The following is a 16,746-nucleotide window of genomic DNA, read 5'->3' on the forward strand; positions in this document are numbered from 1 at the left end:
GTGTATATATATATATATATATATATATATATATATATATATATATAGGCATATATTTTTATATCTCAGGACTTAGATATATGTGTCTATACATATATAGGTATATACATGTGCATACATATAGACGTGTATATGTATGTATCTGTCAGAGGCAGTCTGTCTCTTTTAAATGGACCAGTCTCACCCAAAATGACAACAGCTGAATGACATAGAAGGGTGGCAGCTGAGGCCTCTTACTAGAATGACAGGTTGTTAATCTAGTTTGGCTTTGGTCCATGCAATGAATTTGTAGCTGTTTAATGCAGGTCATATTTCCTCCCCTACTCTCTGCTTTGCTTCTAACACACTAAAAGTTCTTTTGAAGGATTATATGTTAATAAACAAAACTGCATGCTATATCGTAGATACTTTTGAAATAACTATTGCCAATTTCTTTTGTATATTTTTCAATGAAATGCTTTTCTTTTTATAGTGTTCTGTAATGTCCAGATTCATTAAAAGTAAAGCACACTGTCACTCTGCTGGGGGGAAAAAAAAAAAAACAAAACCAAAAAACAACTTACTAAAAAAGTTCATGTTAAATCTTTCTTTTCTTACATGTTTAATGTGCAGAGCTTGAAACCTTGTTTGGCCTACATGTTCCTTTCTGCATACCACCATTAAATTGTGGAATTTGCATAAAGTTAGAATACTTTATGTGTTGTCCATAAATTACACTCCTGTTGTTTATAGAAATAAAGCTTTGGATGAGATATTTATGAAATTTTTACCTTCTAGACCACCTGAAAGAGTAAACGCTGGTGACTGTCATCTCCTTTGATTTAGCTTGTTTGTTTTGCTAGAGTTCCTCTCCCCTGGGAACTAATGCTCATTTCCTAGAAAGAGAAGACAGACTATTTGTGCCATGGTGCAAGGTTGCAGGCTGAGTAATGAGTGGCTAGAACTAAGGTACCGTGAAACTGCCAAATTGAGAAGAGTGACTGTGCCTTAGCTTATCCTTTTCTGGACTCGAACACTGTGCTAAACCTGTTTCTTTTTGGTAATGAAGACTACTGGTATTTGTGATGCTCACCCAATCTTGTGTATTTCTTAGACAAGGATGAGTGTTCGAAGGACAATGGTGGCTGCCAGCATGAGTGCATCAACACAGTAGGAAGCTATGTTTGCCAGTGCCGGAATGGATTTGTGTTACATGAAAACAAACATGACTGCAAGGAGGGTAAGTAGTAAGACATTTGAATGGTTGATTCTACAACTGTCTTGCAGAAAGCTTTCTGTAGCTTTCCTTCCAAAGAAAAGAAAGGAAAGAAAAAAATTTTGGTAATGGAGGCTCAGACATTTAGGTTTAAACAGCCTCCCATCCCCTCTTTCCCATCCCCTCCATCCTCAGCATTTGTGTGTGGCTGACTTTGAGGTCCACAGGAATGCAGTTTGGAAAACTTGGGACCATTGGCAGGGAGTGCTACTTCAATAGTTCTGTGAAGTGTGGAACATTTAAAGCTATGATAGAATATTTATTTAATGCTGTATTAAACACAGGGTTAGAGTTTTCTGGAGAGAAGCCTAGTAAAACTGTCATTTGCTCCTCTCAGTAGCAGTTAGGTTGAAACTGCATCTGCCCTTTCTGGGTTTATTTTAAGGAATATATTCAGACAGTGTAAAGTCCAGTCAAGTGCCTATGCATCTTTCTTCCTATCTGCTGTCTCAAGGTGTGGCTGCCTCCAAGAAAACAGTAGGCTTTGGGGTTTAAGTTAGGTTATCTGCATATTAACCTCAAGCATGCAATATCATGTGAGCTAATGTAATGTCTCAAGGCTGTGTTCTAGCATGGGTTTAATTTGTGAGTAAAGATGTGCTCTTTGTGAACCACTTGCATTTTCACTGGTGTTGGAATGATACTTGCCTGCTCTAAAGGATTCTAGCTGAATAATTCTCTGGTATTTATAAAGCAATTTGAGAATATTAAAAAACTAAATACGAAAATAAAACCAGTTTCTTTCTTGCCTTCTTTAAGTTTTAGTTCTTTATTCACAGAGATGCATTCTCGTGATTCAGTTACGATATGAATGACTTAGCTGGTTTTGGTTTATACTCACAGGTTAGATTTAGCTGTTCTGTAGTTGTATATATGTCCCTAGAAACTGTGGTTTAGAAATCAAAATGATTGCTTGGTAGCTGCCGTATAAAAATTACCAAAAAGAGAGAAAAATAACTTGTTCAAGAAATACCATTTGAAGTTGGAGCAGGAAGATCTCTCTTTGGATTTTCATACTTGTATGTAGAATGGGAGAGATAGCAAAATATTAAATTAAATTTTAAAGCTTATCTTATATATATTCCTTTATATATGTGTTGGGTTTTTTTTAAAAAAAAGCCATCCTTTGTAAACAACAGTGTATGTTTCACAACAATCAATAAACAAGCATGCCAAGTTAATTGCCATAAAGCATGTGCCAAAGGGGAAGCACATGATTGTGCACGCTGAAGAGTGTGCTTAACTGTCTTCCTAAAGATCCATTCTATTCAATGGGTTCCCTGACCAAAAAAAAAAAAAGTACTTTTCTGGCTACCTCTGAATGCAGACCCTCAGATTAACTGATGTTATCACTGTTGGCACAGCTGAGTGTGAACAGAAGATCCACAGTCCCAGTGGCATCATCACGAGTCCCAACTGGCCCGACAAGTATCCCAGCAGAAAGGAGTGCACGTGGGAAATCAGTGCCACCCCCGGGCAGAGGGTCAAACTGGTGAGTTTCTTCCTACACCTTCTTTTTATCTTTTCTTCCAACAAACCTGCTTCTCAAATGACTACTCAGTGACATGAAACTGTTACTAAACTTTACTATCAGTTTGCAATCCAGAGGTAAACTGTTTTAAAAACCTGCTGACTCCTGTCCATTCCTGGCCAGCTGGGGCTACTCAATATCATAGAACTATGAATTTAAGTTTGTGGTGTTTGGAAATATTATGGACAGCAAAGGTCAGGAGGAATACTTTCCTTAGGTCAAACTTTACTATGTCACTGTTGCAATTCATAAAATTTGGACAAAGTTTTGACAAATATGGCAGAGGCTATTTATGCAAACTCCAATATATAGAATAAGCCAAATTAGTAGTTAAGGACAGTCCTCTCCGCACACCTTTTGCATTTCTGTTCTGTACTTTTTGAGAAGGAAGAAAAGATACAAAACCCAAGAATCTGCATTTCTCATTTAAAAGAATCTCCAAATTTTAACATAACCTGAAGAGCCGCCTAAGTAGACTTAAGTGACTTTTGCATCCAGCTGACTGAGGACAGTACTGGTGGCTGAAGATAGGCTAGCAGATCTTAGGGAGCTTTTCAGATCTATTGAGGTTATGCAGCAGCTGTACAAAGCCCAGGGGGCTTTCCTGCTTTGAGGTCACCTGCAGTGTTCCTTCAGCCAGAGTACTTGGGGGACAGCCACAACAAAAGCTGGCCTTACATATTTCAAAATCTGATAAATTGATTTAACAAATGTTTCGGAGCAAATAAGAAGAGAGATGTCTCTGCTTCAGAGATGTAGAAGCAATAGTCAAAATTGATGCAGGGATGAAAGGGATATTGTCATCTCATAACTGCTGACCTTAGCCAAAACTGCAGCCCCTGTTACTGGTGCTGATGTGGAATTGTTCACCAGAAAATGGTTAAACTGTTCTGGGGATGTGGGGGTGGTGAAAACTGGGTGGTGTGCATGCTCTGTCCATTCAAAGGGTGAAAAAGAGGGTTTTGATTCAGGCAGCCTTCTTACTGCCACTTCTGAGCAAGCATTCTTCATCTTGGCTGAATAATCTAAAAGCCAGGAATGGGTGTGTTACTGTAAAAGCTTTTTCAGTACTTTTAACCTCAGCAGTCAAAATTCCATCATTCAGATTCCCTCAGTGAAATATCACATGGTCTGTTTTAAAATAAAAGGTTTTTAAATTACTTTTGCTAATGAAATTGGACAAATCAGACAGAATTTTACTAAATAGAATTTTAAAACATCCCTCCATGATTTAGAGTCTGAAATGCACTTTTCCGTACAGGCCAGTGTGGTTAATCTACTAAATTGTGTATAGTATCTTTATCTAATATGGTGAGATGCCATATCAATAATATTAATACCATACTTCCACTATGGATAAATATTTCTTCTTGGACTTTCATGCCATATTTAAGTTTACTCCTCACAGTTGACTTAGTCAAATTGAACAAGAAAAGAATTGATTTCTTCTTGGTAACAAACCACATGAATTGTAAGGCTGTTCTTCATTTTTTTGAGAGGGGTGTGTATGCAGAAATTAATCTTTCGTTGTGATTGTTCTCACTCTGGTAATCATTGAAATGTCTCTTCTGGAAAAGGCTGAAGTTAAGCATTTGGTGTAATTAAGAAGCCTATGAAAAAATGGATATGTACTTCAGAATTTCTAAGTGAAATGTCTAGATAAAGATGGCTTTGAAAATGTATGTAGCAGAGAGAGATATTTTCATAAGCTAATCAGCCGGATGTTTATAGGAGACAGACTTAAGTGTCCCATTCAGGCAGCTATCCATAAATGCCACCAACGTATCTACTCAGCTGAGTGCTATAGATAGAAAGGGCTAGATGTTCAGAAGGTATATGTAACATTTCTGAATACCATTCCCACTAATGAGACAATAAAAATGAGTACAGTTGTCATGGTGGTGGGGTAGGTATTCAAAAGTATTTGTTGCAGGAAGATGGAGTGTGGTTTAATTATACTACCAACTTTATTAAATCATCTGTGAACTCTTGTTGGCAGCAACTATTCAGTTATGTAAAACTTTAAGGAAAGTTTGTTGTCAGTTTTCCTCTTTCAAGCCAGCTCTTAGTCCACTGCTGAGAACTGACTGCTTTTTTTAAAAATTGAGACTGTCTCTGTCTAAATCAGGCATTTAAAGCTTTTGAAAGACTTAATATTAAGATCTGCTTTTCCTTTAAACCACAGATTCCTTTATTTCTCTTTGTAATTGCTAGGTTCAATTGCTAGACTCATAACAGATTTAGGACTTTTTTCTGTTCTTTGTGGGACACAATATATTATGTGCTGTCCCCCTGCAGGCTTAGGAAACCCAGTGATAAGTCAAATATTAAAAATAATATACTCTTACAGTTCATGGTAAGAAGTGCTTCCTAGAGAGTGTGGGGTTTTTGTACTAATGAGAAGTGAACAAAACGGATACAATTTTCCTCTAAAACAAAACGAATTTCTGCAGGCTGCTCTTGGATCACATCTATTGCTCCCATTGATTCCAAGTTGGCTTGACTCAATTCTATATTTAACTAACTCCCTTACAGTTAGTCTCTCAGCTTTCTGGGTTTTTTCTTAATCCATCAGATTTTATTTGGGTATAAATGACAACACGTACTTGGCATCATAAAAGTAGGATGGCTGACTACAATTTAAGAGCAGCAGGAGGGACTGCTGTACAGCTGTTTTCACTGCCTCTAGAGTTTCAATCCCTTAATATAAAACCTCAGACTTCCCTGTGAAATGAACCTATATCCCCTGCATCATGCAACTCTTCACATTTCACAAAACAAGAGTGTTATTCTGAATAATTCACTTCTCTGGGCAAAAGACTTTGTGTTAAGGTCTTTATATTTCCTTTAGGTCAGCTGTTAATATAAATTACCATCAGATTTCACACTGACTGAATTCCACAAGGGATTTGGTAGGTCAGATTTGCTTTGGTATACCAGACAGAATACATAATTATGATATCTGCTCAGCATTTGACAGTTCAGTTTTATTTCTTTTAATCATTGCTTCTTAATCCTTTAGTGTTTGTTTGTTTGGGTTTTTTTCCATAAACAGTCAGCTACATGCCCACTCATGGGAGCATTTATACTTGGTGTTTTTCTGCTATTTTGCTGAACACAACAGATTTTGAATTTCACTTTAAATTGTAGGTTATTTCTGAAAATTCACAAAGATATAATGTATATTGTTTTCTCTGTGTTTACATGAGAGATGATTACTGGATATTAACCTCTAGGTTTCTTGTTGAAATTTAACCCTGGTCAAAAAGTCTTATCTGAAATCTCTTGGATGTCCCCTTGAAATAAATTTGTTGATACTAGTCCAGTCTTGGAAGACACTATTCTGTATTTGAAAAGCAGGTGTTAATTGTTATGTGTTTTAACAGTTTCTGTAGGGTATGGCATGGCATACACTTTTCAGAAATGCCTTCAGTTGGACACTCTAAGTTTGAGAAATCTAAATTCCAGACGTTTTTAAAAGTAACTTTGCCACACTCTGCTCCAAAGAACTTGCAATTTACAATTTTTTATAGACCAAATTTTGTTCTTACAAGCTGCCATGAACACTGAGAGAGACTGAGAATCCCTAGGAACTCAGGAACTAGGATAAATGGCTTGAAGTGTAGAAGAAAGATCACAGATTTGAAATTAAATAACGTTTGTGAGCCTCAGCTTCTGTTGAAGCTATGGCAGCAATTTGAATTTCCTTGGGAGATCTGAGGACATCAAAAGAGTCGAAGTTTTTTTAACAAACAATCGACATAATTTTGTTATTTTTCACAATGATTTCACTAGCAAAATGTGATCTTACTGTGAAGGGTGCAGGGGTGCAGACTGAAATATTGTTGGTGTTGTAGTAATAAAAAGTAGATCTCTAGGTAATAGATGAGAAAATATAACTTTCACGCATAACCACTCATGTGGAAATGTAATTCTCAAAGGTTTTAGTTGCAGTGTGAGGTAAGTTTAAAAAAAAAGAGTGTGTGTATGTGTGTTACATTTTGCAGATGTTTCAATCACTCCTCAACTATCTGAGGAACCAATAATTTCCTTTTTTTTTTTTTTTTTCTGTTTTGAATGTTCTCTGAAATTTGGAATAATTCTTCAAACAGTGCAAATTCAACAGAAAGACCACCACAGTCTATATTTAATATACTCTTATGGAGTTGGCTATAAAGACTCTAATCCCTTTCTAAGGGATTGGATGATGCCCTCTTAAAATGCACTGTCTTAATTGCTATTCCACATTCTCAAAATTAGTATGTTATTCAAAGCTATAGGCTTCTAGGGGCAGTAATGTGAAATCTGTCATCTTAATTACATCTACTTTGTATTCTGAAACATACTGACAGTACATATGTACCACATAAGTACAGTAAACACAGCACTACGTTGAGTCATTTTGCTTTTTTTCCCACCAGACCTTCAATGAATTTGAGATAGAACAACATCAGGAATGTGCTTATGACCACTTGGAAGTGTTTGATGGTGAAAGTGAAAAATCACCAATTCTGGGACGATTATGTGGCAATAAGATACCAGATCCTCTTATTGCTACTGGAAACAGAATGTTTCTCCGCTTTGTTTCTGATGCATCAGTTCAAAGAAAAGGCTTCCAAGCAACGCACTCTACAGGTCAGAAAATCAGCATGTGTTTTATCAGTAACTTCCCCTGTGTTCTTTAGTGGAAGATATTCAGGCATTTCTTTTATAGGAATGGGATGAGTTAACAGATAAGACAACGTTACAACTAAATCTAATGAACCTTAAGAACAATAGGAAAAGTCAGATTAATATTTTAGATGTTTCTTTCTCCTTTTCTCTCTCATAGGTAAGCAATTAAAAGGTTTTGAAACAAAATCCAATAAAAAGAAGATACTGGCATAGATAATCAAAGGATATTTTTTAGGATTCATGCTATTAGTTTGTAAAAGATTCATTAGCTTTTCATTGTATTTGTAATGCAACACTTCACTGGGGCATGTGATGCACCTCCATTACTTTCCTGTTCTAACTTAAACAAAAGTCTGGGTTTTGTGTAAACAGCTATTACTTTCCCTATAGAGCTAAAAAGGAAAGACAAACCAAAGAAGAATAAGAAAAAACAATACTGAAGACTTTCTTAGGGCCTTAAAAATATAATCTCCTTCATATTTACAATTTAATTTTGTGCTTTGGTAGAAATCACTGAAATTGAAAATAGTGTTTAGCAATTGCATTAATAGATTTCTTGGGACATTTTCATAGTGTGTACATTATTTCCCTGACGTTGCTTGGCTTACAGTGGCCCCTAGTGCCGAATCTCTGAACTTTCAGTCCCTGCTGTAAAACGAGGGGGTTTGGTTTTTTTTTTTGTTTTGATTTCTTCTTCAGCCGTAATGTCTGTCCTTACTTTCCAAAGTTCATTTTTATTCATCCAATATTTGGAAATAAATATTAATGCAGAAAATATTTATAAATATCCATGTTAGTAGATAAGGTTCACTGATAGGTAACAATCATTAATAGAAGATAGTAATTAAGGTGATTATTACCCAGGGTATTCATCAAGGTGATGTGTAGTGCTCAACTAAAAAAATCCTCATATATCGGTTAGAATTTTCTCTTATTTTTTCCTTCTGCTTTACTAATTCCAAAACTTTATTAATTTAATTTCCCTTTCAGAGAAAGACAGTAGGCAACATGAACTACTCACTCCTTGTGATCTGGGACTGGAAAGTGAAAAATTTAGCTATCTGTAATTCAAATTTTTTTTGGTGGAAAATCCTCTTTTACAAGCATGCTATTGTTTTCTTTCCCTACCACAGTAACCCCTCCCCTTAGATGGAAAATTAGATGTGCCTTGACTGTAAAAACTCTCTTAGCAATGCATATTAGTGCTTTTCTGAAAAAGTCTGAAGAATAAAATCTGCCCAGTTTTTAAGCACGTTGTAACAATTAATAAAGTTTGCTTACTTAAGAGAGGACGTTTATTTCTGTCAACTGCTGTTGCACAAACTTCTAAGTCGAACAGTGCATCATCAGCATCTGCTTTGTGGTAGTGTTTGAATGAGAGAAAACTCAGATCTTGCAGCCTTTTCCTGCAGTCTTGAGCCAGACACAAATGTTCCATGGGAATGTTACCTCTGTGCTTTGGACACACATGTGAATTAATAGATATCCAACAAGTGTATAGATATTGGATTGCATTTCCTTATTTTATTTGTTCTGGCAAATAATAATTGGCAGTATGCAATGGAAGTAGGCAAGGCAGTGCTCAATCCTGTATAGCTGTGCAGGCAGACGGGGAGAGCTGAGGATGCTGCTCCCTTCACTTCTGACCTGTTGGCAGAACTCACTCTGTAGAATATAACACTGTAATATAAAAACAGTGAAAGAGTAACTGGATTCTATGCCCAAAGGTGTATGTGCTGCAGTATTCATGGCATCTTTAATGACCTCTTATTCTAGTAGATCCTGGTGATTACGTTGATTTCCCTTCTGTGACACTTTTTGGCTTGAAATACTATCCAAATTCCAAATTTCCACTGAAAAAAGGTTAAAGCTGTAGCAGCAGAGGCAGAAAGTTTCAAAAAAATAGATTGGATAGAAAGGCTTCCCTGGGTGGAGCAAAACATATAAAATGCTGGTTTTAAAGTCCAACACAGTTTTAGAAAGAGATTCAGTTATATTTTCCTCTCTCAGAAAAGTCGTAATCCATCCAGAAGGAATTTATAAAAATGCTCCTGACAGAATATTAAATATCATTGCTCAAGGAGTGATTTGGTTGCCCTAACACAGGCATCTAGCTCCCTTCTGGATGGACTCATTTATGGTACCTGGCCTCCAGCCACTGCTGCAGGTGGTGGCAGGTCTGCTGTAGGTCCCCTTTCTGTCAGCCCTGCGAGGACATCTCTTGACAAATTTGGGCATTTCAGATGTTACTAGTTTAGGATCCTGTGTCACTTCCAGAATGACTGTAATAATTCAGTATGACAATGCTGAATCAAATTTATGATCTTGTTTCACTAGTTCAGATAGTGTGGATTTTTTGCAGTAGTTGTTAGTATGGCTACAACTTTCCTTTAAGCTCCTCTCTACTGTAAGAAGCAGAGGGAAAAAATGCAGATAGTTCATTACACATTTTCTCCCCAGCAGCTGTTCTGTGTCTGAAGCAGAGAGATGTTCTAAAAGTTGGCCAACAGTCCAGTCAAAAAAAAAAAAAAAAATCAAAACACAACATATATTAAATCAAAAACAGAAAAAATGGGGAAAAAAAATCAGTATATTATAATACCAATGGGAAATAACTGTTTGAACTATCTCATTTGACAAATTGTCTTTATCATGTGCTCCTATCTGTTCTTTATAAATTTCTGACTGAACAACAGCTGATGCATAAAGGATTACTCTAATTATTATTGTTACTTATATTTCCTGGTTTGATTTCTTCATTTCCTTATTAAGAAAATTCAAACATGTTTTTTAAAAAATAAGGATTTGCTCATTACTGTCATTAATTCCCAGCTGAAATGTGACTCCTGACACTGTAACATTGCAGTTGGGATGTTTAATGTGTGTGGAGTCCATGACACTGGAGTCAAATTCACAGTATCTCTTTAACAAAGCTTAGAAACGTTCAGATCTTGCAATTTGTTTCAGGTTATTGTAAAATGATCAATTTATAATATCTACATGTGATCAAGATGCATATAGAATTATCTGATCATTTATAAAAATTGAATCTAAACTTGTGAACCTCAGGTTTTGTTTCAAGCTCATTTGCACTGGTGTTTTTATGGGTGCTATGAGAAATGGTTTGTTCTTGATGAGAAACCAAAACTAAATTATGCTTTCACTGAAATCTTTGTACCTGTAAAGTAAAAAAGCTTCCATCCATCTCTTGAAAATTTAATAAAAAATGCATTTTTTTCTTTTAAGTACGATTTTCCATTTGATATTTGTTGCATTGTAATAGCATTTTTAATTGGCAAATGCATAACACCTATATATTTAAGTTACTGTAGAAACTGAATTCCCTGGTCATTTAGGATAGAATAGTAATTTTAATTATAGCTACTGAAAATATTTAGAAACGATAAAGTACCAGGTACTGTATTTTTATATATTTTTTTATTCAGTGCATTTTCAGCAATTTCTGTTCTTCAGCAGACTGGCTAAAGAACCGCTAATTCAGGTATACAGAAAAGTTAATTCATATGTAAATTATGAAATTATGAAATTATGAAATATCGAGATTCATACTGAAATAAAGACTTAGGCATAAGGCAAGGCTCTTCTGCTCAAGAATTCCCTCAAGAGCAAGCTTTTCAGGTACAAGACTCTCTGGTCGTAGCAGCTTTCTCCTGGCCATGATCTTTTGCATAGAAAGACCTGTTCTTGTCCATGAACCACACAACAAACACGTTATTGAGCTTGGCAGTAGTGTTTAATATTGAGCTAGCTCTCCAGGCACTGCATGACAGTTAAAGCTGGCACTCCTATGAAACGCAAGACACTTGCACTTGATCACTGACTACATGTATGCTAGAGCTGATCCTCCCCTGCCGCTTGCAAACGGTGTCATTAACCCATGTGGAAACATTGTCACCACTGAAATGTGGATACCCCACTTACGACACTTGCCTTGCAGGCCACTGACACCTCTCAAGAGCCTACCCAAAGTATATCCTACTGCTTGAACCACATTCCATATAACTTTGGTGTTCCCTGTTTTTGTCTTTCACTTAAAACTTATCCAATATGCCCAAGTCTCTGTAGTTATAAACCAGAATTTATGTAGGAAAAACTCAGAATGGTGGATTTATATTCATACTATACATACTGGGTAGTAGTTCACGTTACACCTTGTTTGATTGACTGCTTATGGCATAAAAATGCACTCAGCCTGAATAAGGCTGGGCATTCATGAAAAGAAGATGCTGATTTTCACTCAATAAGATGCTTCATCCTTTTTTTTTTTTTTTTTTTCCCCTCCATTTAGAGTGTGGTGGTCGGCTGAAAGCTGAAACCAAGGCCAAAGACCTGTACTCGCATGCTCAGTTTGGCGATAACAATTATCCAGTTCAGGCAGACTGTGACTGGCTCCTCGTGGCAGAACACAGTTATCGAGTTGAGTTAATGTTTCAGACTTTTGAGGTGGAAGAAGAGGCAGACTGTGGTTATGATTATGTGGAGCTCTTTGATGGTCATGATAAGACAGCTGTGAGACTTGGTCGGTTTTGTGGATCTGGGGTAAGTAACCAGGTACTAAAATTTTTCTTTTTATTTCTACAAAAAAAACAAGAATAAAAAAGACAGGGAAGAGGAAGGAAAGGGTCAAGAAGGGACAAGGTTCAGTTACTACACCTTATAAGATACTCTAATATCTGATTCAGATTATTTTGTAATATAAATTTGCACTCTTGTAGTGCAAACACTTGCTTGAAATATTTTAAACAATAAATATTTTTTCCTAGGTTTTGACCAAAGTTATGTTAAGTTTTAGGTGGTTGACAGCAAAGTGTTTACCAGCACCCAAAAAAAGTCAGCAGCTTTTCCCCATATCGAGACAGAAATGCGCCAATGTTGAAAATTATCACAGATTCTTTCAGTTTGAATGAAGAAGCCACATTTTACAGGGGGAGACATGCTTGGGAAGCATTTATAATATGCTCATCTACTACTTAGATCTGATTTTAGGGAAAGAACGTGCTTCTAAATGGTGTGATATTAATGTAGACCTTAAGAAAGCCCTGTCATCCCATACGCATCTCTGATATGTTTTAACTGTGAGGCATGGAGAAAATGGGCCAGGTGTCATCCTGAAAAGGATGTATCCTATTTCTTCTTTAGAGTTACATGTGTCTGTTGGCTGCCTGCATTGTGAGAGCTGGTGCAATGATCCTACAAGTCGTCATCAATTCTTTATATGTGTGGAAATGTAAGCACACTGTCAGGCATAAGCTCTGCCTAAAATAGAAGGTTTGAAAGGCTTTACATGAAATGATAGGAGATTTTAATTAACCATGTGTCTCTTTTTTTTTTTTGATTCAGCCACAGTGCTGGATCAAACATCTCAGTCATTCAAATGAATTACCTGTAAACTGGCTTAAATCCTTTCAAGGCATTTTTGAACACTTAAACATGCAGGAGGTAACACTGAGCTGCAGGCAGTATATTCTAAGGGAAATGCTACAGCTGAGTCTAACATCTACTAACTCACACAAAACAATACTTTTCTTTGCAAGTTGCCCTATTTTACAAGTAGGAGGGCAACAAACTGGAGAATGGCCCAACCTGGGGCTTGTGGGAAGAGTGATGGGAGTGATAGTGGTGTGGTGATGATGAGGCTGGATTTTAGTGTTGTTTTGTTTTGGTTCTGGTAAGATATGGACGAATATCAAAGGCCACATGGGAAAGACAGAATTAAATAGAAAAGCTATTGAAAGCAAAATAATCCAAACTGAAGTGGGAGAAAGTCACTATTTCCTACCACCAGAACTATAGAAGACATCTGGGAAGGATAGAAGAGCAAGGAGCTTTGTTTTCTTTTTCTCATAAGAAAAGATTGCAGAGATGCTCCATACAGACTGGAGAAGTTAAATTAGATGCAGAAAGCATGATGCCACATTTATTTAGATTGTACAAAAAGATGCTTTTCAGGCCCAATCTTTAGAGCTCAAGATTGAAAGTGTGCACATTAATACAAAAGCAAAATTTTATAACAGATAATTTTAAAGCTTCTGCCAGCAGATAAATATTCAAACATCATTATTTAAGCTGACCTACAGCTCTTAGGAGATTAGGTTGTCAGATCTTCAGTCTGCCTCAAAAATTCCTAGCCTATAGTTGAGAGTTGAGTGAGACAGAACTATTTGGTTTGAGGATGTCAGATGGCATTGTATGAGACCCAGTGGAATTACATGACAAGGCATAATAGGAAAAGATAAATATCCACTTAAAAAAAAAAAACCACCAAAAAAAGTGAATGAAGGGGATAAATACACAGTGGGCAGATAATTTATTTGTTTATTCATTTATTTTAGCCACCAGAAGAAATTTATTCAGCAGGGGAAACTCTTTTACTTCACTTTCACACTGATGATACAATCAACAAGAAAGGATTTCATATACGATACAGAAGTATAAAATATCCAGATAGCGTGCACACCAAAAAATAACACAAGAACCTCTATGCCAGAAAAGGAGAGTGAGAAGAAAGAATGCACAGTGGAAAGGAAAGAAGGCATGTCTTTTTTTTTTTTTAAACTGAAGTTATTAGCACAAATGTTTTATATGAGTTCAGTTGAAATGATGACTTATAAGACCAGAGACTCAAATAAAATTAAAAAAAAGTCACCTATCCCAGTGGAATAGTCAAGATGATGATGGCAGACTCCATACTTGACTGTCTCTGCAAAGCTTGTGAAAAGAATTTGCATGCAGGGAGAATATAAAAGCTGTTTTTCATGGTTTGACATTTGTCTTAGATGCGTACAGATTCAATCAGTTGCATTCAGGGGAAGTGACCGTCCAAACCATTCTTCCTTCTGACAATGGTATGGGTCCAGGAGGAAAAAAAGCTCTTTCAGGTCACGCATTCAAAATACTGTCCTTATATCTAGTTGCTTTGACTTTGTATCCAGTTTAACGTGTGTACAAGGACTTGAAAGAAGAAATGAAATGGGAAGGTCTTCCTGCATTGTTCTGTATTTTTTACAAATTCATCTGTCATATCAGGTTATCAGTGTTTTGAAACTGGAAAATCCGACTTCTGAAACATAACTGATCTTTAGAGTATTTTGTTTTACTAATGACTGAGAAGTCTGAGCTGTTACATAGGTCATCACCAGTTGACCAATCACTTGTTGACTGAATTTGAACAGCGTAAGCATCTGAAAATGTTTGGTTTACTAATTAAGTAAGCTATCTCTGATGATGTGCTCTTATTTTGCACTGAACATAGAAAGAGACTGAGATGAAAACCTGTCCCAAATCAAAACCTGTATCCATGAGAAACAGAAATAGTCAAGGATCATCTAGAACGCCTCCTACTGAATTTGTTTTCAGCAGTACATTTGGAACCACTATTAAGCTTTATTTCTTCGGACCTCTTTGTGAATGAGCTAATTGTCTGGTTTAGCTACTTGGAAATGAAGCTGCAGTACTATCCAAGAGTCAGGTTTCCCAAAGAGGTTTTTTTCTGGGAGTAAGACGATGACAAAAGTGATGAGTAAGAGTGATGGTGAAAAAAGCAAAGAAAAACATTACAACAGACCCAGGATTTGTTTGTTATCAAGAGTGAATTCCTATGGTGCTATTCCATGAACATTAAAAACAAAAACAAACTAAGAAGTTTTAGACTTTTGAGCCAACAGCTTGCAGATCATGAATGTCTCACCACACCTGGCTGCATCTGGAGAAGGAAGGCTTTACTGCTCCAAGGGAGAGTGGGTTGTAATGGCAGCACTAGTCCTGTGGAACAACTACTACTATTGCCTTAGAATCCTCGCACACGGTCAGACAGATCTTCCTGTAGATACACCTCTAATTTGATAAATAATTCGACGACTCGAACATCTTAGCACATGTTAACAAAAGGATCTTCAAGCAAAAGCCCCATCTGCAGAGCAAGATCATCTGCTGTAAATACAATGACCTGCTTTTGATGTAGAGATATGTTACATTTAGAACTGAGATATTCTATGTGCTTTAGGCCATACATGGCTTTAGTCATAATGTATATGCATTATGTAAGTATTGTATGAGTGAGTGCTCCAGGGGAGTGAGAGGTGCTGTATGGGTGAAAATTGAATTGTTTCTTTATGTGCCAAGTTCTACCAGGACCCTGTTTGACTGTAGCAACTTTTCTTTAAAGGCTTCATAGACAGATAACAAGGACTTCTAGTTGGCAAGAATCAAGTTTAAATGAAGTATTATGTTTCACTTACAAGAAATATTATTTTGATAATCCTTTGATGTAAGTTGCTACTCAGATTAGTTTAGTTTCTGTTACCTTACTATGAACATACATTGGCACTAATAAATCTGATCCTTTTTTTATAAAAATAAAAAACAAGTATCTGTATAGGTGTCTTTGGTTGTTTTAACAGTACTGTTGCTGCTCATATATTACTGTTTTCCTTTCCAAACATCTTATGTGTGTGAAGTTCAAAAACTGAATCATTTCTGTATTTTTATAATGCTTCTCCACTGTCCTGTTTCGTTCACTTTTCAGGGTGTTTGCACAAGAAGTTAACTGCAGAAATTTTCTCCAAGGTCTTTTACTGTAAAATTCAGACAAAAATATCACTATAATTAAAAAAAAAAAAAAAGAAAAAAAAAGAAAAAAAATAAGTATTCTTACATATTGATTTGTATTGATACATAATTTATCAGCTGGGTGGAATTCCAGTGCTTGAAATTCTGAGAGGAAAAGCAAGCAGCAGCAGCAGTGTCTCCCTGGCACAGGTGGTCAAAAGGAGTTGGGAAAGTCTGAGACTGGGAGCAAGAGCAAGTTTCCATGTTACCTTTTTTCCACTTTTCTGTTCCAGTCTCCTCTTAATATTATCATCCCCCTTCTGTTTGCTAAACAAAATATTTTAAGTCTTCCTTTTCTCTAAATTTGTCTTTTTTATTCTGCTCAGGGTTACTTTAACAACCAGAGTTGAGCCAAGATTATTATATTTTGGAAGGGTGTCGTTGTTGTTGACTCATACAAGCCCTTGTATAAATCCTACTGTCCTGTATTAAATACTGCAACAGGATTAGTTGGGGAAGAAGGTTAGACTGAGCCAGCTGAGGGCAACACCATATAGTGTGTTTCAAAGACCCCGTGGTAGGTGATTCTTTGTGCTCATAGTAAAGGATTGCTTTTGAGCACAGTATGCCTGGGATTATTTCACATGGAACATGTAGAAGTCAGAAGAGAGTTGCCATAACTTTGAATACAAAGTTTAATTTTATATCTCTAATTGCT

At 36.4% G+C, this 16,746-nt stretch overlaps 1 protein-coding gene across 1 annotated transcript in view; it reads left to right on the plus strand.

Moving 5' to 3' along the window:
* Positions 1 to 15,843, plus strand: part of TLL1 (tolloid like 1) — a 93,816-nt gene extending 77,973 nt beyond the window's left edge. The window contains exons 17-21 of the mRNA XM_026847965.1: positions 1,094 to 1,219; positions 2,620 to 2,747; positions 7,208 to 7,421; positions 11,770 to 12,020; positions 13,814 to 15,843. Coding sequence (XP_026703766.1) covers positions 1,094 to 1,219; positions 2,620 to 2,747; positions 7,208 to 7,421; positions 11,770 to 12,020; positions 13,814 to 13,948 — 854 coding nt within the window. The 3' untranslated portion in view covers positions 13,949 to 15,843. The remainder of the gene's footprint in view (positions 1 to 1,093; positions 1,220 to 2,619; positions 2,748 to 7,207; positions 7,422 to 11,769; positions 12,021 to 13,813) is intronic.
* The last annotated feature ends 903 nt before the right edge of the window (positions 15,844 to 16,746 follow it).

Source organism: Athene cunicularia (assembly GCF_003259725.1).
Source record: "Athene cunicularia isolate RWA chromosome 4 unlocalized genomic scaffold, athCun1 chr4_part2, whole genome shotgun sequence".
Classification (NCBI taxonomy): domain Eukaryota; kingdom Metazoa; phylum Chordata; class Aves; order Strigiformes; family Strigidae; genus Athene; species Athene cunicularia.